The sequence below is a fragment of the Podarcis vaucheri genome (assembly GCF_965113315.1).
Source record: "Podarcis vaucheri genome assembly, chromosome: 9".
Classification (NCBI taxonomy): Eukaryota; Metazoa; Chordata; class Lepidosauria; order Squamata; family Lacertidae; genus Podarcis; species Podarcis vaucheri.
Genome location: NC_138767.1, coordinates 58,689,984 through 58,714,856, shown reverse-complemented (window position 1 = coordinate 58,714,856; position 24,873 = coordinate 58,689,984). Strand labels below are relative to the sequence as shown.

The following is a 24,873-nucleotide window of genomic DNA, read 5'->3' as shown; positions in this document are numbered from 1 at the left end:
TCTTATCTGACCACTTGAAAGGCTTCTTCCCACTGTAATTAATTTCATGAATATCTTACACTGCATAGGCCCTCAGGGCATAGTAGTATTGCTCTTAAGACTTTTGGCTAAGGGTTTCTCCCATCTAGCCTTTAATTCCCAAGTGACTCATTATTCTGCTTGAGTAATATCTTATCCACCCAAAATCCTTTAGGATACATGGCAGAAGAGGGGCAAACCCATATACAACTTGCTTTCCGAAGGCAAACTGGCAGGATCAACAGCAAGCAGCTGGTCTGCATAGGTGGTTCATATAATCTGCATAGCTAAAAATAGGGCTGACCCTAGACTGCATTGTACCTGTAAAATTAGGCGGAGAAACATGCAACCCTGTGTGGAACTACAAGTCTTATAATCCTTGATCATCAGCCATGCTGCCTGAGGCTCATTGTAGCTGGAGTCAACATGTAGGTTCATGCTTTACAGTATCAAATCTGATGTTTACAGAATATTGAAGCCGAATGCCGTCAGGTTCCAGACAGACAAAATGAATAAACTGGGAATTTGCAATCATTAGATGCAGAGATGGTCGAGATTCTGGATGGCTTCTAAAGGGGTTTAGACAAATTCATGGATGATAAGGCTATGCACTAGTCTCCAATGAGGTAGGTAGAATGCCTCTGAATAGCGGTTATAGGGAATCATAGGTTGGGAGAGCAGCCTTGCCCACCGTGAGAACAGGACGTTGAACGTCAGAGTCCTGCCTGATCGGACCAAACAGTGTTTTAGGGTTACCATCTTTCAAAACAGTAAAACCAACCCCAAAGCTGTCAAGCTTTTTTTTCTTTTTTAGACGAAACCCACAGTTGCCAATCTTCTTTTTCTTTTTACAAAAAAAAGGACTTTCGGATGATGGACACGCCCATTCCATCCAGATGCGTGGCTGCCCTGATCCTGCACCTGTTGAATTCCCACTGCCCTACCTACTGCATTTTAGGGTTGCCATCTTTCAAAAAAGTAAAACCAACCCCAAAGTTGTCGAAAGTCCTTTTTTCGTAAAGAGAAAAAAAGATTGACAGCTTTGGGGTTGGTTTTGTCCTGGACCCTTGACAAGTCCATCGAAAAATCTGGTTTTGTTGAGGCAGGGGGTTCATCACACATCCATCCCCACTCGATCAATCTGATAGGTGAGGGTGTGTGTAATTTTCATCCCCATCATGGATTTGGCATGGACAGAAAAGTTTAAACTGGCACACTGAATTGAATTGGGATCGGAGATTCCTGGCCCCTGCTCTAACTCAAGAGTTATTCCATGACTGGAAGATCATTTCTGTATGCAGGATGACACTTCTGCATCCAACCCACTACTTTGGTCCTGTGGAAAAAAGGAAGTTTTACACTTAATAAACTGCAGCAATGAAGTAAAAGAAATGATTCAACACCACTTATCTCCTTAAATCTTTTAACACCTGTCTGTTCACAGAGCGTCATATCCACACCTACGTACAAGTCAAACTTTATTTAAAACTACATTTTAAAATTGCTAAAATCACAATAAAATTTCTTTTAAAAAAGACAAGACAGAAACGAACTGTGCAGCCAGACTGAAAACTCAGTTTTAGCTGTTTAGACTTTATGGGGGGCGGGGGGCGGAGTTAGCATGCCTATTCTAAAAGGCAATGTGTGAAAAACTAATTTACATTTTTTGTACAGATTAGAACACATGAAGTTTAGTAGCAATTTTCTAGATGCAACTGCAGATGAAATAGGCCAAGAAAGAGCCCTGGATGTCATTTTCATGCACTTTGGGCTCCTGTAGTCTCTGTAAAAAGAGAAAACACTGATCATTGCTCAGAAACAATAAAATAAAACATTTTTTAAAAATTAATGTTTGGTCAGGGCTTCCCTCAGCACTTTGCAGACTATAGTCAGCACAGATATATGACCAATTCAGTGAGTGTCCCAGATGCACTTTATAATATGCTTCTGCTCACCCGTTCCCATTCATCTGAGAAGACCCCTATTTAACCACATTTAGCCTGCTGAAATTAGTGGGGCAGCACCTGTAGCATTCTGGACCCCACAATAAAATTGCAGAACAGAAGAAAGGGACCAGAGAGGGTGCTGTCCAACTCTCACCTGCACAGGATCAGAGCAAGCTAAATTAGCATAATGGATATAAATATCTCCCCATGCCTCAACTAACAGTCAAAATGTCACAAGTTTGAACATAAAGTGAACTGCTGAATCTTGATCCCTCCTTTTCCAAGCCTACTTGAATCCACTTGAACCTACTACTTGAACTCACGTCAAGTTTTATGCAACAGCACTTGAGTGAATTACGACTAGCAAGATTAAGATAAATAAAAGGAGTCGAGCCATGCAAGGATAGACAAGGATGTGGAAGGAAGCTGAAGATTCTCACCAGGTTCCTTCAGCATTTGAGGATCTCCTACTAATTCTTCACCATGACTTTCTGCACCAGAGAGTATTTCTTCAGTGATACTGTTGGACTGAGCCTCTGCCACCATTTTTTTCATTAACTCTTCCTGGAAACAGATTAACACGTTAATTTTCAAAAATTACTGTTCATTGCTCACTTCCTGTGAGTGATACATTAAATAAAATCTTTGTTTTGTACACCTCTCAATAAGATGAATTTCAAGCAACGTACCTCTGAGTAGACTGCAAGTTTAAGGGGCAATTTTTCAACTTTTACAAAGTCATCTTCATCTGATTTCTGACTGACGTTTCCAGAGCCAGTTTCCTGTTGGCAGAATATTTTAAACTGTCTTGTAATTTGGATTTCCATGAAAATTTTAAAACCACACCAATCAAGGTCATAGTTTTTGGTTTTTTAAAGGTGGGAAATCCTGCTCTTTTGAGTGCAGGAACTGGTCTGAACCATAGCTGTCAACATTTCCCTTTTTTAACGGGAAATTCCCTTATTCTGAATAGGATTCCTCGCAAGAAAAGAGGAAAGTTGACAGCTATGGTCTGAGCAAAAGGGCTTAGGTGGGCACTATGGAGCCAACCTCTATTTCCCTATGGGAATTGGGGGGGGGGATTATGTGGACCCTCCTTCTTGTCTCCATGTTCTGAGCAGCAAGAACAGATGCTAAAAATAAAATGGCAGGGTGGAAAAGGTTTCAGCTTTTACAATGCTTTTTAGGCAAAACTGCATTCCAAAGCAATTTAGAGCCATGCACAAATGCATCTGTAAAATCTATTACAGCTTTTAAACTATCCTGTCTTGCCTACTAAGCAACACACCTTTGTGAAGCTCCAAAGACTGAGCACTCTCTGATCCACTTTGTTACACAAGTTAAATAAGTTTATATTGTAAAGAAATGACAAAACGGCACCTGATGTTGAGTAATACATACATATTCATTCACTAATACGGGAGACTCTGTATCGGGACTGCCAACCACAGAGCTTTCAGGAGTTCCTGATGAAGATTTGGTTTCCCCATGTAGTGTGTCCAACGCCTGGCTTTCATTGACTGCTAATGAAGAGTCTGGCTCTTCAGATGTTAATGCAGCACTGGCATTAAGATCTTCGGCACCTCTTGCAGCTGAAGGTTGCTGATCTTCTAATACATTCAGATACTGAGGCACAGCAGCAGGTAAATCCTGGTCACCTAAAAAGCAAACACACACACAGCATTTTACTGCATCTTCTCTTCTCCCTCCCCTTCCAATTTAGTGATTCAACCCCTCTTGTTGTTTTAAAGGAGCTGAACCTAGCTTAGATCATGTGAACATTACTCAAGTTTCTCCCAAGGCAGGAACGCTACATTTTACAAGCACTGAGACTCCAGACATCTGCCCAGAATATATAATCGCCTTTGCTGTCTGTTATCCTTTATCTTCATCAGCACAAACTATTCATTAAATTAGAACTTCTGAACAGAAGCAGGTTTTATATCTGTTGCAACAGCACTTGAGTGAAATATTATTAGTCAGCTTAAGAAAAAGCATTCCTTTTAATTATTTCACCTGTGAACTTCAGGCTCATCCTATCTTGGCAACGGCGGAATAGATCTTACAACATAGTATAGCTATGAACACGGCCACAGTAGTTTGAAGTGTTCTCATTCCCCACATTTATTTTTTCAACAATTGCAGATAAATCAGTTTCTCTTAAAAATCATTTTACCGTTATCAGTTCCAGATTTGTCCTCAGTAGGCAACATCTGGCAACCATTTGGACTCTCCGGTTTGGGTTGCAAAACCTGTGAGGAAATGATGTTTAAGCTGATCAAGACAGTAAAAGCATGAGGGTTTAAATATTTGTAAGCAGACAAAGCTCCAGTGTTTTCTGCAATGACTTTTGTTGGCAAGTTAAGTTATCCAGTCTATAGGAATAAAATTTCTTGCACTTTAAAATCTATAATTTTTTGAAATTAAATTGTTTCCCACTACATCCTGCTGAGTAAACATCCTCAAGCCATTCTATTTTGATTTTTTATATATACGGCTTTGATTAATTAATAAAGCCACCACCTTCTTTCCCATCTTTAGCTGATTTGGATTTCCAAGTTTCCGACCTTTAGACAAATGTACAAGTTTTGTGCATTCTTATCCAGTTAAGCAAGTTAATAAATCTTTCCAAAGTACAATAGACTGTTCAAATGGATTTTAACAACTATGTCATGAGCCAAGTTTTCCAAATGATATTCAGCAAACACTTCTATAGGTTTTTCTGGGAACTGATCACTGAGGCTATCAGAATGATGATAATGAAAGTAAGGAAAACTGATCAATCCCAACTTGGAAGCTCTTTATAAAACAAAACACCCCACACGTTGGTGTTTTGAATAAATACATCACTGAAATTCACTGTGCATTGTCAATCACAATACCTGCTCTTGTTCATTTTCAGCTGTAGTTTCATTGTTTGCTTGGAGGGAAGTCTGGACATCCACAGGTCCTTCTTCAAATTCATCTATTTCTTCGTCTTCGTTTTCATCTTCCCCACTTCCATAATTAGTTAAAGCCTGGGTTTCTGCTTTAGACAAACCTAAAGTTAAATGAAATTAAGTTTGAAACATATAGCAAAATGCAGTATGTGGGCATGCCTAGTGAAATTTTGGAGGATTTCTCTTTTGAATGAAAAGCGCTCCATGCCAGATCACAAATTGCTTTTGAGAGTCTGGTCCAGGGGTCAGCAAACTTACCACGTCTCGGGCTGGTGTCTCCAGCGCCGATCATGTGGCAGGCCGGAGGGCGCGTGCCCATACGCTATTTCCAGCGCACTTCCGGGTCAGAGGAGCACCAGAAATAGCTTGTGCGCATGTGCACGGGCCTCCTCTGACCTGGATGTGCACCGGAAATAACGCTTGTGCACAAGCTATTTCCAGTACTCCTCCGACCCGGAAGTGGGCAGTTGCACAGCACAGCGCCAGTAAGAGCAGACGGCGGCAGCAGTTGCTGCAGGCCAGATAAATGAGGCCCTCGGGCCTTATCTGGCCCGCGGACCTTAGTTTGGGGATCCCTGGTCTGGTCAGTTTCAAAATAGCTTTGGTGCACAGAACCAGTTCTGTGGATCTTTGGATTCTGGTCATATTTTCTGCACCTCTTACCGCTAGAGACCACACTGACCTAAATGCAACACAAAATCAGTCATGCTAAAGTCTACTGATTTCAATGGCTTAAGCAAGCTTAGCTCTGTACAGTGGTACCTCGGGTTACATATGCTTCAGGTTACAGACTCCGCTAACCTAGAAATAGTACCTCGGGTTAAGAACTTTGCTTCAGGATGAGTACAGAAATCATGCTCTGGCGGCGTGGCGGCAGCGGGAGGCCCTATTAGCTAAAGTGGTGCTTCAGGTTAAGAACAGTTTCAGGTTAAGAATAAACCTCCGGAACAAATTAAGTACGTAACCAGAGGTACCACTGTATTGGATTTAGGCTGCTGTGGTAATTGTAATAGAAAATATTTTTAGATGTGGAAAACAGAAAGTGAGGCAAGTTGTGCACTGTAGATGGGACATTTAACAGCACAGTCCAATGTGTGTTTCCTCTGAAATAAGTCCTACTATATTCAGTGCAGCTTACTCCTAACGTAAGCATCCACAGGAACCAAGCTAGTCATCCAAATGCCATCGAGGACCACAAAAGAAAAGGGAACCCGCCTGAGGCTCTTTCTATTTAGTCCAAGCTGCTTTTAAAACTGATGAGAAGCTTGCTTTACCTTCCATAGGAAGATACAGAAGTAAAAGGCTGCTGTGGACATCATTCCTTGTAATCCTTTTATTCTGGCCTGCAACAGCCCCTCTTCCTTCTTTTCTCTCTCCCATCCGCCCCTCCCTACAGCTGAGGGCAACACCAGTGTGTAACTCCTGTTCTGCTCTCTTTCCTGACACACTCCAAAAAGGATCAAGGGAGAGAAATTCTTCAGAGAGATGCATTCTGGGTGAGGTGGCCAAGAGGCTGTCTATACTACCACCATGATACTTCTTTGTCTTGGGGTTGGGAGTTTTGCATCTTAATATTTTGGGTGCTGCATTGGAGCAAAAACAGCACAGATGGTCTTCTAACCACCTCCTATAAATGCATTGTTGCGAAGAAGAACTCCCCTTCAGCTTTCTTAGAGCAAGGCAAAGCGGCAGCAGTGCAGAGCACTCAGAAGTCTTGCGTCAGCAGGATGCTGCAGCCCATGTGAAGCTGCTACAGGCCTCGGCCTGCAGAAATGCCAGACAGCAGGGGACCCTGGGAGGCGGAGATCCAATTTTCCAGAAACACACAGCCTTACCTGCCTCCTGAGGCTACAGTCTCAGTTTGACTCACTAATAGGCCAGTCCAATAAGGAAATTTTTTAATCTGAAGACATGTTGCATTGGAAGGCATACATCTGGTGACTTTGCCAAGCTGGTACTTTCCAGATGTTTGGGACTACAACTCTCATCAGTCCCATGCAACTCAGATGGGAGTTTTTCCCAAACAACTGGAGGGTGATGGGTTGGTAATGGGTGATATAAAGCTACAACACTGTTGTGTGAAGCTGCTTATCAAAGCAATGAATACTGCTTACTTATGGATACTGGACAATTTTCACTCTCTTCCTCTTCCTGGTCAGAAGCATCTGATCTTGTACTTCTTGGGGCTTCCCTGTTGTTGAATATTGCAGGTTCATGAGCTTGCTTAATAGTTTCAGTTTCATCTTTGTCCTAGACATAAAGAAAATGAATCTTACCTGGAATGTCAAAGTTACAGCTTTCATATTTAATTTACACTAGACATAAATGTGTGCACATCTCATATTGTTTACTGGAGGGAGTAATGCTACAACAGAATTTTCTAAGTCAAAAACACCACTAAGGAGAAGAAACCTGGACAAATAGATGTTTTGTGAACTCAAACACCTAAACTGTTTTCTTTTGGAAGAGGTTGTGTAGCAACCTCATGCCCCGTTTGTGAGCTTCCAAGTAGGCACTGTGTAGGCTGTTAATGTTTAGATAAAATTTTCTTACTGCTCCATGCCATTGAAAAGGAAAATAAACAGAGACCCAAATGTCATTTCCTGTTCATTGTGTATTATACACGGAGTGGGCCAATGGGGACACTATCAGCGATAGACAGTAAGTTGGACTGACAGAACTCTGCCAATTCACCACTGCCTCTAAATCCCCCAGACTCCACAAATCTGCTACAAACCTTCTGCTACAGCACAAGAGGTGGTGTTGGGGGCAGCAGGGAAGGGAGTAGAAAAAATTACAGCTACACCCCTTCCACCAGAGTAGACCCTCTGCTGGATCAATCCAATCCAAAGGACACTCCCAACTTTTAAAAGGTAGAGGGAGATATTTAATTTCCCTCTGCAGTCCCCAGTGGCATGCTTCCATAGTGTTTCCCAACCTTCTTGAGCAGATTTTTGGAGGGGACCACCACAGGGAAAAAGGAATTAGCGAAAAGTCAAACATCCCCTTTCCCACCAGCTGGAATATCCTTTGAGTGGAATTCTGCTCACGGAAAGTTAGGAGCATAATTTTTGCAGAATAATTCCTCCAATGATCTTGCTTCTCACTATTTGAGTGAAATGAAGGTGGCTAGAAAAATGATTTTTCAACAAATGATTAATATTGTATTTAGAGGGAGATTTGAAGGCAGGCCTTTCCCTTCCCAATTGTTTTAAAGAACGTCTTACTTTGTCTTCATCTATATCTTCATTGGATGAACAAGCTCCTCCTTCCAGTGCTCTTTTTGCCTAGACAGCAAAGAATGGAAAGTTTATTATTTTCTGTTCAAAATCAAACAAAACAAGCAACCAGCTAGTCAAGAAAGAGATTAAATTACCGTAAGTCTAAGGAAACCAGTTTGGTTACTAGCAATGAAAGTGGCTGTTGCTTCTTTGTCCCGGTATACTTCGATGTAGGGCTTCCTGAACTTAGGTCTCCAATTGTTTTTGGATTACAATTCCCATAATCCCTGACCAATGGTCCTGCTAGCTAGGAATTATGGAAGTTGTAGTTCAACAACAGCTGGAGACCCAAGTTTGGGAAACTCTGCTTGATGCATCCGACCAGCTTTTGCACTTGGAATGAATTAACCTAATCTGCAAAGGCTATTCCAAATAAAAGATTACAACATACAGCAGATAGGTCTTCTCCTATGCAGTCTACCAAGAAAGCCTTTCTCTTTCTTACGCCCCACTTTTGGGCTTGATTTAACTTCTGAGGCCAAGCACAAGGATTCGCTGAACTCACAGACCCAGGATTTTCAGTAGGTTCTAAATAAAGTGTTATGATTGTTCCTATTTGGGTTTTAGCAATGCTGTGACATCGCAAACAATTAAAATTGTGCAGCTCTATCAAAGTGGATAATTTAAATATGGGTTTTTAATCAGAATGGAAGAGAATCGAAGTTCTTTATGGGTTTGTACTTGCACTAAGTAAATATAATCCTGGTAATTTATTGTGTAGTTATGCAAGTTAAAGTTACGCTGACGATTCTTTTAACTTCTAATGTGAGGTTCAATTCACATTTTGATGTGAATAATTTGCAGGGCTTTTGGTAGCTAGGCCTTCAAACAATAAGCTCAGTCACCCTGCTTGGCACCAGACACTTCCCAGCTCCAAGGAGAGACAATGTTCCTTTGTGTTATGCCCAACACAAGTAGTCTTATAAATAACAACCAAGTTTGAAGATAAAGGGATCAAACAAGAAATGTTCTTCCCCAATATCCATGAGCAGCAAGTTTCCAGAGTACTTTCGACAGTTAAAAGATATGGCGAGTGACAGTCTAATTTAAAGGCTGAGTTACTACTCAACTATACATAAACTCCTAACGAAAACTCAGTCATATTTGTACTGATACAAAAAGGCATGGCGTACAATAAACATTTCAACAATTTAAACATCACCTCTAAGTAGCTATAGGTACAATTCAAACAAATTCTATTGCGGTAGGAAGCAGCACAGCTGACCCTATTTAGAAATTTAAAAAGAAATCTTATATTGCACCATTTCCTGGGGGGAAATCACTCAAATTTAAAATATGATAAAAACCTCTTTAGCATAGGACTGCATCATTCCATCTGCTTCCATTTTCCTTTTGCCTCTTTGCTTTACTGTCAGGCTGTTATTGTCCAAGTCTTGCATGAGCTTAAAGAAGGCTAATTCATTGAACAAGACTTCAGAAATCTCCACAAGAAGATCCTCCCCACAATCCTTCAATTTTTTACCAGCAAATTTTGCCAGTGAATCCTGCCAAAAAAGAAAACATTTTAGTACGTTTACAGGTCACTCATCATCCCCCTAAAAAATAATAATCAGGGAGGCATATACAGGGTTATTCAACTTTAACCTCACAACCACTATATATTGTACACCAATATATGTGTACTAGATTCCAGGGTTTCCAGGGTTACCCAGGGTGGAATGAGGAACAGCAGAGACTGTGGTGTCCTTATGATATATGGTTTAGTTACACATATATACAACCTGAGCCTACAGTGGAGGGTCTCACAGCAGTAACACCCCCAGGAGGTCTTGCTTCTCCCATGGATCCCAGCAGAAATAAAGCATGACTCTTTTCTCATCTCCCTAGCCTGCTTCCTTTTAGCTTCTGCTTCTCAGACAAAACTATGGCCTTTGTCTTTCTAACGGACAGTTGACTTGCAACACTATTAAGGGTATGTCAGCTGAATCGCATTCCAACATTATAACAAGAAATCGGAAAGGAGGGAAGTGCTATGTTAATCTTGTTTTGTGAACTGCCCTGAGACCTCCGGGTATAGGGTAGTATATACATTAATTAATTAATAAATAAATAAATTAATAATAATAATAATAATAATAATAATAATAATAATAATAATAAAATGTATAGTTAGATAATGGTTCCAGTGATTGTTTTTGAAACTTGGCAATGTTGGAGAGGAAGGTGATCCATGCCACACTGATTAGCTTGAACTAACGGTCTTCTCCTACACTGCCAAGATTCAAAATCAATCAGAGGAGCAGAGGAGGCTTCCTGCTTCTGGCGGTGAGAAATGGCTGACTCCCACACGATCGGACCTCAGCTGTGCCGGTAATTCAGGGTTGATATGGGGGTAATTAGCCCTGGCAGACTCCCCAGGGTGGGGGAGGACTGTCTCGTAGACCCACAGATCGTCCCAGATTGTCAGCTGGCATAAAGGTGCAAGCGGCAGGACGCTGGGTCACAGAGCACGGCACGGCTGGCACTCTCGGAAGTCAGTCTCACAAGCTGGAAATATTGGTTTGATAAAATACAGTGGTACCTCAGGTTAAGTAGTTAATTCGTTCCAGAGGTCCGTTCTTAACCCGAAACTGTTCTTAACCTGAAGCACCACATTAGCTAATGGGGCCTCCTCCAGCTGCTGCACCGCCGGAGCACGATTTCTGTTCTCATCCTGAAGCAAAGGTACTATTTCTGGGTTAGCGGAGTCTGTAACCTGAAGCGTATGTAACCTGAAGCGTATGTAACCCAAGGTACCACTGTAATTAGATTTGGACAACAAACAGACATAGCCTGGGCCGAAGAAGACTAAGAAAAAATCTGCAGAATTCCACAGTCCCTGGTGTTTAAGCTTGGACTTAAAATATGAGAACAACAAGAAGGCAGATATGAAAATATTGGAGATATACTTCAGAGGTCCAGACTATGGGAAGCCCGAAAAAAATTAAAACTTAATAATTTGGATTGTAATTTGGATGTTTTTAATTTTATTATTTTTAACTGGATTTGTTAATTGGATGTTTTTATTGGGAAACTAATAAAAATGATTTTTTAAAAAAAAGATTCAAAATTAACCATTTTCTAACTATACATATCTAACTGAGCTACACACACATTTCTTGTTATAACAGCAGTATGTGATTCACCCACCTTACCCTTAACATAGGGCTCTGTAATACTGTAAATGTGTTAGTGTGCCAGTTTTTGGAAATCCAGTGAAGAGGGTACTATTGAACAAATTCTCCTGCATAAGCTTTACTGAAACAAGGGGCTGCAAGATAGCATGATGCTTCCTTTGTTAGTTCCCTATTTGAAGCAACATAAAAATAACCCCCCACAAAAGAGTTTTTAAAATGCAACTGCCATATATTAAAAGCAAAGACACACTTGAAATGTTCCAGGAATAAACTGCTACATTTTAACTCTTGCCATTTATTCAGTTAGATATCTGCTACAGGTTGTATTTTCCAGACTTTAGAACTGAGTTGCTCAAGAATTTAAGGTGCAGCAACTCTTATATTACTTTTCAAAAATCTGTAGCTCAAGCTCTGTGCAGCCAACTGACTCAGTGGCAAAACCGTATTATAGAAGAATATTCACACCAAAATGGTAATCCAAACTAAACACATCATAGCTTTCTCATAATTATAGTGATTGTGGAAATGAAGCTTAAAGGTGGTTAATTAAAGGAAAACACATATACGAACCTGCAAAATGCTACGAAGTTGCTTATGAAAGATCTTCACAAATTCTTTGCTTTCATCGTTTTGTTGAGTAAGGGTTAAGACCATACGCCTTACTGAGGTCAAGAGCTGAGAAGAACATACTTCATCCATGTGTTCCTGGCAAGAGTTGAAAAGCAGATCATTCTTAATGAAAACATATACAAAGACAAATATCCTTCTTTGAGAGGTCTTATTTTTCTCCACAGAAAAGGTGAGTGACATGAATGGCAAGTATGCCAACTGATTTTCCAGAACAGCAATGCAGAAATTTGCTTACAGCTAAGGGACCGTAAGGCAGCTTACCAGTACATGCATGATAAAGAGTTCAGAGCATGTAAATAAAATATTAACTGCTCTATCACCAAACTCTGCACAAAGGCAGGGCTACAGCTATTCAAAACTCTGCACTCCTTGGAAGAAAACTTTTATTGTTGGAGAAGAGAACAAGGTAAAGGCCTGTGATTCTAACGATCAAGTCAAAAGGAAAAACCTATAGCTTTCTGTAAAGATGGCTTCAGAGAGAGCTCTGTTTACTGATATAATTTGATTACCCTCAGAAATGGGATAACCTCTTTCATAATAGCTTTGATTTGCCGGTCAAGCTGCTGGGTATCTATTCGAGGACAAGGAACAGCAGGCGCTTCAGTAGACTGTGCTGCACAATGGCTTTCAGCTGTATCTGAACCTTTAAAGGGAGAAAAATATATATTCAAATCAATGTTCTTTTCATAAAGCTGCCGTTTCAATACAGGTCACAAACTCTGGCACGTTGAATATATAAAGACTACAGATTTATGCCAAATAAGCTGAACACTGACATTCTACAGGGACTGCTCCCTGCTAAGAATGGACAGGATTGCAGCCTGAATCACAGAGTCTTAAAAGTGCCATGAATTTCCAGACCTATGGGAAAAGATTATTCCCTTCCCACAGATTATTCACTTCTACATCTTTTATTCCAGGATGTGAACTACAGTGGAAGGATATTAAGTGGACCAGGGATTGGGAGACAAAGGTTTAAATCAGTGTTACCTTGGGTCACATACTGTCTCTCAGACTAAGCCACATCACAGGGTTGATGTAAGGATACCATGAGGAATAGGAGACTTTATGAAAGCCACCATGAGCAACTTGGGGGAAAGGTGGACTGGATAAAAATATAATAAAAATTAAGCCTCCCTTCAGCCTGTCTCGGATTTTAAATTGGGGGGGGGGGAAGGTTTGGAATCATGAAAAAAACCTCAGTGTTTATGAAAAAATGAATCCACAGACCACACTACAATTTGAGCCAAACAACAAAAAGCACCAGCTCCTTAAAGACTAATACATCTTTATGGCATAATCGTTGGGGGATAAAGTTCACTTCATCAGATGCATCATTCTTAATCCACAAAGGCTTACGGAAGAATACAACTGCAAGCATCAAAGTGCTACTTGACTATTGTTTCATTTCTGCTGTGAGCCATGGCTAGTTGGCAACCCCTCTGATTGAAAACAAGGATGCTGAGACTGCCCATCAAGGAAACCCTACTAGGCCAATACTGAGATTTAATAACAACAGATTGGAATAGGAACCTCCCATGTAGGGCTGCCTAGAAGGGAAGTCCAATCAGTCACATGGTTTTTCTGTTTAGAGAAACACACTAGGGACCTCTGTGCCACAGCTATACTTTTGGATTAGGATGAACTGCAGCGGCGTGGCTGGCAGAAATGTTTGCAGAACTCCTCTGAGTTTAAGTAGCAATATGTATGTGGAACAAGAAAGAGTGTGTGTGCTTTGAGATTTGGAAGGTGTGTGTGTGTTAAAAATTGCTTGACGTTCTCTTTGCAAGGGATGTGCCCCAGTAGCCTTGGCGGACCAGCCTCTAGGGAGCTTGAGCATATTATCATACTACACAAAATGCTTATAAACCACTGTCAAACATTTATATGCCCAGCGAACAGTGTTAAGCTACTTGACGCAGCTCCATTTCTCTGCACGGAGACTGCCTGGTAGGATTGTGTTTGTTCTTTCAAAAAAGTGCAGGACAAAACTATGATAAATGAATAAACAAATGCAAAAACGTACCTTCCAATTTAGAAGCAGGATGGGGATTACTACAGCATCCATCCTCAGAGTCAATGTTACTTTCAACTGCCATTTTCTTTCGTCCATATTCTCTCATCCGAGCCAGTGCCTGATCTAAATGAATCACAGTGTTGCCTGTATTTTGGCAACAAAACCTTTTACAATATGTACTTAAGTTTTTGGAAATCAAACATTATTATGTGTAGATTAAATATAAAAACTGCAAGAAGAAAGCATCGTTATTTTTATGTGTAAGAAGTGCATCAGTGAAGGACTGTTTCACAGAAAGCAGTTGCAGCAATTTAACAAGGTTCTTGAGTTACTGCTGTATATAGTTCAACTGCTAGGTTTATGCTTACCCAGCTCATCAGTAGCAAAGGGTTCAAAATTTGAAGAAGTAGACATAGTGCTGCCATTGTCTGCATCGTGTTGTTCACATTCTCTACAGGCTCCTTCATCAAAGTTCTTCTCAAATGTCTCCTTCAAAATATGGAAACAACAAGTTGGCACGTGTTCTTCTACAAATAACTAACCACTCTCAAACGCTCATGTTTTCATAAATTGTCACCCAGGATCTTAAATTAAGAATTCAGATCACCTTGAAGTGTTTGCATCAGGGGCTAATTCTTGGGCTAAAAAATTCATGTACATGGTTTAAAGCTTAATTAGAAAAAAGGGGGGGGGTGTTAATTGATAAATTCTTCTGAGTATGTTCACCAAATAAAGGGCTCATCCTTCCAAGCTAGAAAACATGTTGCAGGTGTTACCTGTTGTCAATTTCTATAAGTAGTTCCTTAGACAGTAATCGTTTACACTTAAAAAACGACCCTCAACTGACAAAAAGGTGAATTTGAAATATGCAACTGCAGACCTAACTTAAGTCCTCTTAAAGCGGATCAGTATAAAGATCTTCAGCTAGTTGAACCTCCAAAGAACAAAGTCATTTTTAAAAATAAAAAACCCCACCACTTGACAGTTTGAGAACAACAACTTGTTCTTAACACAACACAGCAGAGATAACATTTTTGTGAATTATGTTGAATGAGGAGTAATAGGAAACAAAAGGAGAAGAAGAGAAAGCTGAGGAATATTTGCTTTTATTTTAAAGGAAAACTCAGGCGAAAATAAATGGAGTAAAAAGTGAGTAAAAGCAGTCATGAGAAAGGATAAAAGCTGGAAGAAATCAACTGTCCATGGGGCAAGGTAGGGGAAAAACTGGAGATGGGAGTCATGGAAGTTAATGACTAGTATGGTACAGTTGGTCCTGCCTGCCCTAGGTAGAGATAGACTCTTAATCTGTTGTTGCCTTGCCCACCTGGGGAAAGGCCAAGCCCAGGCCACATCCCTTGAAAGTAATTCCCACTGTTCAATGTGGCATATTCCCTAAAATGCATGTTTAGGATTGCAGCCTTAGCAAAGTACACAGAGCTCAGAATTAAGAGATCATACAAAAGGACTATGATAAGGTTGAAAAATGCTATGTGGAAAGACATTGAACTGGCCAGAGATCACCTCTCCTCTAGGAAAGACCAACTGTCAACAAAAAAAAATTAGGGGACATAATCACTTTACACAATTGCTTAAAAGAAACAAGCTTTACCTCTGCATTTCTCTCTTACTTTTGCACAATTCCCAATTGAAGTTGTATCATAATAAATATTTTCACATCAAAGTCTAATGGCTCAAATCCATACACATTTTATTATCAAATGTATTTATGCCGAAATCTAAAACCCATTTTAAAAAGGTTGGATTTTATATTAAAATACCCAGACAAAGATTTCAAAACCCTTACGTCATCAGTCGTTGCAAGGCTTTCACTGGGAGTAAGTTCTGAATTTGATCCTGCCCAACCTGCAGAGTTCAGTGGTTTGGGACACTCTCCTTTTGCATTTTCGTCAGATGCATGTCTGGTCACGATATCCTATACAATGCAACAGTTTCATTAATGATTGCATTAAGAAAATGTTTGCTTAACAAAGCAAGTCCAAAAATTATGGTTTTATTAAGGTACCTGTAAAGCATACAACGCTCTTTGTCTCAAATAGTCTGAATTGAGCATCTGGAGCTCATGAAAAAGCTCAATCAGAAAATGAGGGCGAGATTCATTTTGAGATATCAAAGTGGCTACTTCAGAGTAAATGGTGTCTCGCAAAGCTTCGAACATAGAAAGATCACTGCCTGTTTCTGTAGAAAGAAAAAGAATGAATTAAGTACCATTATTATTCTCCATTGAAATTTCTCTCCTGTTACAGCATGCAAGTTTTGAGAAGGACGTGCCTTATGGATGGGATGCAACTCCTCCATGAGTGGATGGAAAGTGGTTTTGCTCATGCAAGGAGTGGTATTTTCTTCTAGCACCAGATCCTTGTGCCTTAACTGCTTTTAAAGAGCCTCCCGATATTGGAAGGGGCTGCTGCTATAAACAGGCAGCGGAAAAGACCCTGGGCACAAGGGAGTACTGCACACAATAGTTATAGTCCTTGTCATTGTGTACTTCTTTTACAGGTGCAAATGAACTGCTGCATATTGTATTTTATAGAGCTAAACAAGTATCTACTGAATGTTTGCCCTGCGAAAGGGAACTAAATACAACAAAACGTAATTGACATAATAATTAATACAATGCATTGCAACAATGAATTCACTTGAAACCCCACACAATTACTGTCACACTGCTACAAAGCTATATTTGGTGACAATGTGTTCACTGAGGTTCGGTTTTAGATCTATTTTGTTTTCAAATACATCCTAAGCATAGTTGATGTAGCACATATTCCTGTTGGGTCATTAGTTAAGTGTAAGTCAAGGATGACTTTTCAAAACATCAGCTGTGTTAGTGTAACACTCATGGTCACAGGATACTTTAAAAGTATGGCTGGGATCCAAAACAACTCTTGGACCTCATGCAGCTAGTTGTGAGGTTCTTTGGATTCTGGCCTAACAAATCTATCTTGTTTCGCTGTCCACTTCATGCACCTAATGAAGCTATTGCAGCCAAAATACACTTGGTATCAGATGACCCTTGTATTTGCTGCTTAAGTAGTTGAACACATTTAAGTATAGTAAAATCCAATTTTGAGTTTCAGCAACCACAATGTACTATTTACTTTTGGGCAAAAGTAAACATGTAGAACTTAGGAAGCTGCATATACCAAGTCAAATCGTTAGTCCTTCCAGCTCAGATCTTTTCCAGCCCTAACTCGAAACGCGAAGGATTGAAACTGGAACCTTTAAGATGCAAAGCACATGCTCTACCACTGAGCTATAGATCTTTTGGCTTAGGGTTAAGGGCGAGTAATAGATAAATAGCCATCTTTTTATCTAAAAGGACAGATGGCATTTCACACCCCTTTTCTACTTCTTCCCAATTTTTCTCTTATTTGAGACCAATGGGCACTGCCAGCTCTGATCTGCCAGCAGGGCACACCTTTGAAATGTTCACCTCAGCATAAATGGTGACATGACAGTTGGATTTTCAAGACCTCATCTACTCACGTGAGAGATTAAGCGTCTACAGTAGACATAGCTATACTTTCATTTTCCTGGAAGAAACCAAGTGATGCTACCTATCCATGCTTTATGGTCCAACAGCAGCTCAAACAGCAGATTGTAGAAATATTTTCATGTACTCAACTATTTCAAAACACGAACAGGTACTTCTGGATCCACTGGTGGTGCAGAGAGCCCCTTCCTGAAGAGGGATAGCTAACTTCTGCTGTCTATGCTCTTAGATGGTGGGAAGAGGTGGCCTTCATTATATATCTTTAAGCTCCAGGCAAAAATGTGTCTCTTCAACCAGGCCTTTAGCTGATTAATATGCTCTTTTAAATGTGGGGGTTATGTGTTTGTTTTTGCTTTATGTATTTAAATAGATAAATAAATAAGATTTAGGAATACACTCTGCTTAGTTTCAACCATAAGAGATAGCAGGGCAAAACTTTGCCCGAAAGTCATATCCTCTGACACAGAAATCCTAAGTTCCAGGATAGTCAATATGGTGTCCTTCATATTTTTGGACTCCAACTCCCATTAGCCTCTTCTAGCATGACCAGAAATGATGCCAACTGTATTTCCAAACATTTGGAGGGCACCATGCTAAATACCTTTGCCTTAACTGGTTGTTCAGGGTTGGCTATGACTTTCAGTAATAATAAAGTACCTAATCAGGAAAGCAAGTAGATAAAAAAAGTATCATTTGGATTAGTGCACCTTTTGCCAATTCAATAAGCAAGCTACTTGTTAGTTAGGACAAGAGACCAGAAAATCAAGGTAAGGAAAGTTTGGAAGCTAAGCAGCAAGTGCATTACCTGGTGCTTCTATGCATGCATTTCTGTTAGACTGCTGCAGTATTCTCCTAGCATGTGCTGCAGGAAAGGGGTGGGTGGGAAGGACAGACAGTGATAAACACAAAAATGTGTATCGGAAATAAAAGCAAGGTCTAATGAAATAATGGGAGAAAGGCTATTTAGTGATCCAAATGAACAAAACAAAACAAATCTCCAGAGAACCCATGTCTCTTGGGGGGGGGGCGGAGTGATTTGAGAAAAGCATATTACCACAAAAAATTCCAAAGGGGAAAAAGAAAAGATCCCAGAAAGAATTTTTCAAGTATGCGCACTGGATTTCTCGCTCACTCTATGTCCACGTACAGGCGCCTCTCCACTTACGCGGGGGTTACGTTTCCAGGTATCACATGTATACGTGAAATCATGAAAGTGGGGAACACTTTTATCTAAGCCTCCCTGCAAGCCTCACAGCTGGGTGCAAAGGCTTCTGGGATTGCTAGCTGTTTTCCCACTCTTTTTGCGACATTTTAGCACTTTTCCAGTTTAATTCTTTTTATTTATTTCCGGGCGTCACACTTATACGCGGTCTAACTCGTGTATGTGGGGACACGCCTGTACACAGCTTCAATGAGATCATAATTGGAACTCGTTTACTAATAAAAACAACATGAAAATATGACCATTCAAAAATATGACCCTTCTTGATTCAAGTCTCAAGAACCCACTGGTCTCCCACGATTTCAAAGAACCCCAAAAGGGGGAGACAGAGAAAAAAAAGAAACCCATATGCACACACCATGTTGTTAAAAAGGGACACTGGAGGCATTCAGTTGCAATGCTAAAACATGGTTTAGTGCTACAAGAGCAGGCCAGCCTCCCCATGCAATCATGTGTTTCCTCCACTGGCACAACTATGAGGAAGAGACTGGATTCTCCTCCTCCAGCTTTAGATTAATGACAGTTTATAGCATGTCATCTGAGCTCTAAATTGTGGTTAACCAGAACTAGGATTACTGAAAGGAAAGCAGCCTTCATAAACTACAGCTTGTTTCGTCTAACCGTAAGATTAACCCGGCTTGTCTGGGTTTGGACTACATGGCAAGCTGTGCTTAATCAGAAATGAAGAAGAGAAAGCTTCTGAATGCCTCCTGGTAGTGGCACAGGACGAGGGGAGGGAAGTGGGAGGCGAGGCTCATTCTTGCAATGCTAAACTATGGCTTCATGTTATTTCTAAATCAGCCCACAGGCAAATCATTAATTGTGCTTAACAAATATGTTTAACATTTGAATAGAGATGTGTGGGCCTTCTGTTTATGCTCTCTAATATCCAAAACTGGATTTCAAATATTACCTGCAATCAGCAGTGATCAAATATATACCTGAATGTGTCCCTTTAAAAGTGAAGAAACAACAACACTGAGAGCAGTAGTTTTAGATCTGTTGTTGCTATTTATTTTTACCCAAGCCTCTCTTATTAAGAAGAAAGCAACGGAATCAACGCTTCATTAAAATATTTTTTAAAAACTAAAGACTAATATAATGGGCTGAATCTAGAGTCTCTTTTCCACAAACCAAAGAGACCATTCAATTCACTGAAGGAGCTGAGATGCTCCTGCTTTGGGGGAAGAGAAAATACATTTTTGTCCTATTCCGCCTCCTCTCTGCAATTCCTCCACCCTATCCCCCAACACTATTCTACAGGGTCAACCCAACCCTCTGAAGGAGGCTTTCAGGATGTACAATCCATTAAAATATTGCAGGGGAAAATTAACATTAAAGGCTCAGTTCTGTGCATGGTCACTAGAAACTAGATGCCATTATATTTAAATATATTTAGGATTGCAGACAAAAATTCCATGCACGATCTTCAGCATACAGTAGTTTCCATCTACACTATACATAGTGTAGTTTAAAACAAACAAACTGGCAAGTAACAATTATGTGAACGTAATATTTGGGTTACCTGAAAATTTCCATCCCAGTAAGATTCCCAGTTCTTCTTCAAGCATGCAAGTAACCACTGAATTGGTACACTTTAAAATAAAAACTGTTAACTGTTTTTAAGTACCTGAGGACATTTCTGATGATCTACTGTATTTAATTATTTTTTCTAGCTGCTCTCGATTCTTTTTACTGAACACCTTTGCTTGGACAACTTCTTCCTTCCGAGTTGAGTGCCTGCTTCTGTTGCTCTTGTAAGGCTCGCATGTACTGGAAACACTGGCACTTTCAAAACCTTAAAATAACAAAGATCCAGTTTGTACAGCTTGCCCTTTCCATAGCCACTCTGCCCCAAGATTATTGAAAGCAAGATAAATAACCCCGAATTATGGGTGTTTCATATGAACCTACCATTAGATCTCGACCGCTTTTTAAATTGAGCAGCATTCCTCCTCTTATTCTTGGACTTTGGCGTTTTGTCTTTGGAAGCCAGACTGGCCTGTGCAGATGCTTTCCGAGGTTTAAAGGTTTTAGTCACGGTGGTTGGATCCACTGGATCTGGCATACTACTAAAGCTCTCCAGAGATTCTTCATCAAATTCTCTCCTCCTGCTCGTGCCAGTTTGATTTTTGTGATTACCACATCCTGCGTTTTGTATTGCAAATCCAGACTTGAGGAACAAATGTTTTTCTTTTCCTCCTTCTTGGTGCCCATTTGACCTAGTTGATCTATTCTCTGTTTCTTCTTCAGGTTGCAACTGACCTCTTAAATAGAGGGGGGAGGGGAATCAGAATCATGGGGTAAGAGGCAAAGTCAGAAGTTTTCCAAGGTAAGAAGTGTATTTCCAGACAACCATTATTTGAAATCTATAACCCATGCTGTTCCAAAGGTGTCCCAACTAATATTTTCTCAGTAGGCATGGGAAAGTCTGATCTGGTCTTTGGATACAGGCAAATCATTTCTATTTTTCCTTCTGGAAATGAAATAAGCTGAACTGGTTCAAGAAATATATTGGATCTTTACGAGCTTGAACCAGCAACTAATCAGAGCTTCAATAATAGATTGTTTCTCTAAGCAAAGACAACTGGTTGCTTATGCCCCAAAATCTCATCCAAAATCACGGTATTTGATAGGCTGATCTATAAAGAAAAAGTGCTTTCAGAGAGATCAGCACAACAAAAAATACAATTTCATAACTAAATCACTCTCATAAGAACAGGTTCTAATTTGAGCCCGAATAAAAAGTGTGGCTCACAAACAAAATTTAAGCTTCAAGTACCTTGGTTTTTCTACTCCACCAGTAGAATTACTTTCAAAAGGTTTTGGAAATGCCATATAGTCCATTTTCCCAGTGGTGTTAGGCTCTATGGGTTGCTGCTGATGTTCACTGTTCTGAGCTGTACAGTTGTGTGGAAAATCCCCCAAACCAGATGGAAACATCGGGCCAAAGTTTATACCTGTGAAAAGAAATCACATCAGAAACATTACTCCTTCTACAATTCAAAAGTTTATATTATAAAATACAAAGAAAGATGTATGATAGACCATAAAAATGCTATCAAGTTTGTATCCCATCTTTTCCCATAATTTAAGTTTAAAAAAACGATTTCAACAAAATAACAAATAACTAGGGAAGAAACCGTAACAACTTCTATACTATATTTACTGAAAAGTATTCCTGATTTGAGTCACTTATTATGGCAGAGGCAACAAAACCACTGTATATATTAAGTAAAAGTATTCATTGTTCTAAATAAACATTGCCTTTCAGCAAAAGCATTACTTTATAGATGTGTTTAAGATCTATGGTAACTGTTGCCATATCTAGATGAGGACTAGCAAATTATAACTGGTTTATATTTAATCCTTGGGTGTTTTAATCCTTGTATTTACCTACAACTATCAGAGAGTAATGGCTTCACATTATTATTTAGGAAATAGAGTAACTCAAATGAACTCAATTTTATTATATAGATGACGTCTAAAATATACAATGAAATAAATGCATATTATTATGATACATCCATGTATGCTATTGCTTATCTAGCCTACTGTGAAAGAAGGACTTTAAAACTTTTTTCCTTCTGAGACTCCATAGTATTGAGGAAAGCATGTTAGGAAGATGGACTGAAGAGAGAGCACAACATTTAAGTCATGCTGTGAATAAATGCGCTACAATGAAATTAGTGAGGAAAAATTCATGGAGACTTGGGTGGGTTTGCTTTCAAGGTAAAACAACGTGAAGGCAAGAAATGCTGCTTTGAAGCTCTTATCTTGGGAACAAAGAAGGAAAACACATGGAGATCTGCTGCTGGTAATTTTGTGCAGTTCTGGAAATGCCTACCTGGTGGGAAAGAGGAGAAATTTGTGAACCCAGGCATGCTGAACAGGTTCATTGTTTGGGAAGGAAAACCAAAGGGACAGAACATAGTTGGTGATGGAGGCGGTGGAGCCCTGCTGTCTTTCTCCTTTGAAGTCGTTCTTGTCTGCTGTTGCTCTTGCTGGCGCATTAGATCATTTAACATTTGCTTCAATCTGTGAAATAATGGTATCTGAATTTCAAATGCACAGACTAATAAGCACTCAAGGACAAATCAGTCTTTGAAGCTAACACCAGTAAGCAGAAATGCATCTGTTTCCAAATTTCAGTCCGTAAGCAATTTCAACAAAGGTTAAAATATGACAGAGCTCTAACATGATCACAGAATTATCAAGACGGACCATTACAGTCTCATTTCTATTGTTCTCATAAAAATAACACGTAATTTATCTTTGAAATATTACATAACATGACACTACAATGTGTTTCTTGCACTGAGCTTCTGGAGTACTCTTTAATGCGGGAGCGCACACGTAACAGTCTAATATGACAAGTATTTTCTTAAATACAATAAATATAAGACACCATTTTTGTGCATCATTCTAGCCTGTCTTCTCTCAAATGTATGGAACAGACATCTATAAAGTTAAAATGAATACCTTTGAACATTATTTTGTTGCCAAGTCAGTTGAGTATAGCACTGATTTAACTGATGCATTATAAGGTGTACTTGTGGTGAAGCAACGTTACTGGGCAACACACTGTAAGGGCCAGTAAGCAATGTCTGCAACAGGCAGGAGAGAGTCTGCAGATAAAAATATATGAAAATATAGATCCATTAAAATTAATTCTATTTATTAGATTTCTACCCTGCCCTTCCTTCCCCAGAGGTGAGTGGGTATAGAATATTAACTTTTCATTCAGCTTCTTTGTCCCATCTTTCCACAATCTTGAGCCAGGATAAAATAACAAACATTCACGCCTTTAAAATGATATACAGTGGTGCCCCGCAAGACGAATGCCTCGCAAGACGGAAAACTTGCTAGACGAAAGAGTTTTCCGTTTTGGAGGTGCTTCGCAAAACGAATTTCCTATGGGCTTGCTTCGCAAGACGAAAATGTCTTGCAAGTTCCTGCGGGTTTTTTTCCTTCCCTCCCTTTTTCTAAGCCGCTAAGCTGTTTATCAGCTGATCCGCTAAGCCGCTAAAAGCCGCTAATAGCGCTAATCCTCTAATCCGTCAATGGGCTTGCTTCGCAAGACGAAAAAACCGCTAGACGAAGAGAATCACAGAACGGATTCTTTTCGTCTTGCGAGGCACCACTGTACGATAAAACAAAATGATAATGTTAGTCATTAAAATATTCTACTGCCCAGACCCTAACCAAAAGTCTTGCAGAACAAGAAGGATTTTATTTCTAAAATCTAGATGGAAAACACATCTTTTTGGGGATCATTCCATAAACTTGCGACTATGCAATGAACCTAATATAACCTTGAAGTTCACTTCAATGGGTCTAAATATTCAATTCTGGAAGCCAGAAGCAGCAGGATCAAGAAAGGATGATATATCTGGAGTTGTTCTGACACATATTCAGAAGAAATGATAAGCTGGAAACCACCCTTTAAATATTGAAAAATGAATCCTTTAAAATTAATGGCAATCTCCCCCTCTCCAAAGTATAATCCCCTTCAGCGGTGGGCTCAATTCTGCCTCACCAACAAGACGGGAAGGACAGAAATGTAGGAAATATCCAGCCTGTAGGATGGGAAAATGCAGAAGAGAAAATTAAAGAAGTCTTTCACATTCTACCTGTTGATCCTGCATTAAAGTCTGACAAATATTGACACTGAATTCAAGCTGTTTCTTTAGCTGGTTAATCTGCTCTTGCCATTGTTCTTTCTCTTCTACGTGAGAAAGCTCAGACATCCAGCGATGGTTTTCTTGCCGCCGCATGCTGATATTCTGTTGCTGCCTTGCTTTAGCCAGAGGACGATAGTTTCCATCTGCTGAAAGAGGACGAGGATTCTTCCAGCTGAGAACAATGAGTGTTTCGACAAGGGATTACACATTTCTAAATTGTGCTCTTGGTACAAAGCATTTCATTAAGTAAAAAGACAGTTATGAGGCCAATGAGAAACAAGCAATTCAGTTCTGAAGGAACACAAGCCTAGTCCAGAGCAAACATGCTTCTTTCCCTTCACACCATGCAGGTAACATGATGTAATCACCTAATTTGTACAGTGTCCCTTCATCCTCTTTTTGATGAGCAGGAATTTCTTTTATCTGGCTTTGAGATAGAACACAATGCATAATGCCAGGGCTCTGTGTGATAGCAGAACAGAGGC

At 39.9% G+C, this 24,873-nt stretch overlaps 1 protein-coding gene across 10 annotated transcripts in view; it reads right to left on the bottom strand.

Annotated features, from left to right (window-relative positions):
* Nucleotides 1-1,483: 1,483 nt before the first annotated feature.
* Nucleotides 1,484-24,873, bottom strand: part of PCM1 (pericentriolar material 1) — a 49,012-nt gene continuing 25,622 nt past the window's right edge. For 6 of the 10 annotated variants that reach the window (XM_082237980.1, XM_082237978.1, XM_082237985.1 and 3 more), the window contains 22 exons: nucleotides 24,338-24,560; nucleotides 23,187-23,332; nucleotides 22,552-22,742; nucleotides 21,487-21,664; nucleotides 20,619-20,971; nucleotides 20,335-20,502; nucleotides 18,288-18,344; nucleotides 15,992-16,164; nucleotides 15,773-15,901; nucleotides 14,337-14,457; nucleotides 13,978-14,112; nucleotides 12,461-12,594; nucleotides 11,892-12,026; nucleotides 9,492-9,689; nucleotides 8,131-8,190; nucleotides 7,018-7,153; nucleotides 4,847-5,004; nucleotides 4,141-4,216; nucleotides 3,366-3,622; nucleotides 2,654-2,746; nucleotides 2,405-2,528; nucleotides 1,484-1,801 (listed from right to left, as the gene is read on the bottom strand). In XM_082237980.1, the coding sequence (XP_082094106.1) occupies nucleotides 1,776-1,801; nucleotides 2,405-2,528; nucleotides 2,654-2,746; nucleotides 3,366-3,622; nucleotides 4,141-4,216; nucleotides 4,847-5,004; nucleotides 7,018-7,153; nucleotides 8,131-8,190; nucleotides 9,492-9,689; nucleotides 11,892-12,026; nucleotides 12,461-12,594; nucleotides 13,978-14,112; nucleotides 14,337-14,457; nucleotides 15,773-15,901; nucleotides 15,992-16,164; nucleotides 18,288-18,344; nucleotides 20,335-20,502; nucleotides 20,619-20,971; nucleotides 21,487-21,664; nucleotides 22,552-22,742; nucleotides 23,187-23,332; nucleotides 24,338-24,560 (3,271 nt within the window). In that variant the 3' untranslated portion in view covers nucleotides 1,484-1,775. The remainder of the gene's footprint in view (nucleotides 1,802-2,404; nucleotides 2,529-2,653; nucleotides 2,747-3,365; nucleotides 3,623-4,140; nucleotides 4,217-4,846; nucleotides 5,005-7,017; nucleotides 7,154-8,130; nucleotides 8,191-9,491; nucleotides 9,690-11,891; nucleotides 12,027-12,460; nucleotides 12,595-13,977; nucleotides 14,113-14,336; nucleotides 14,458-15,772; nucleotides 15,902-15,991; nucleotides 16,165-18,287; nucleotides 18,345-20,334; nucleotides 20,503-20,618; nucleotides 20,972-21,486; nucleotides 21,665-22,551; nucleotides 22,743-23,186; nucleotides 23,333-24,337; nucleotides 24,561-24,873) is intronic. The other 4 variants (XM_082237984.1, XM_082237987.1, XM_082237979.1 and 1 more) reach the window with 2 other exon arrangements.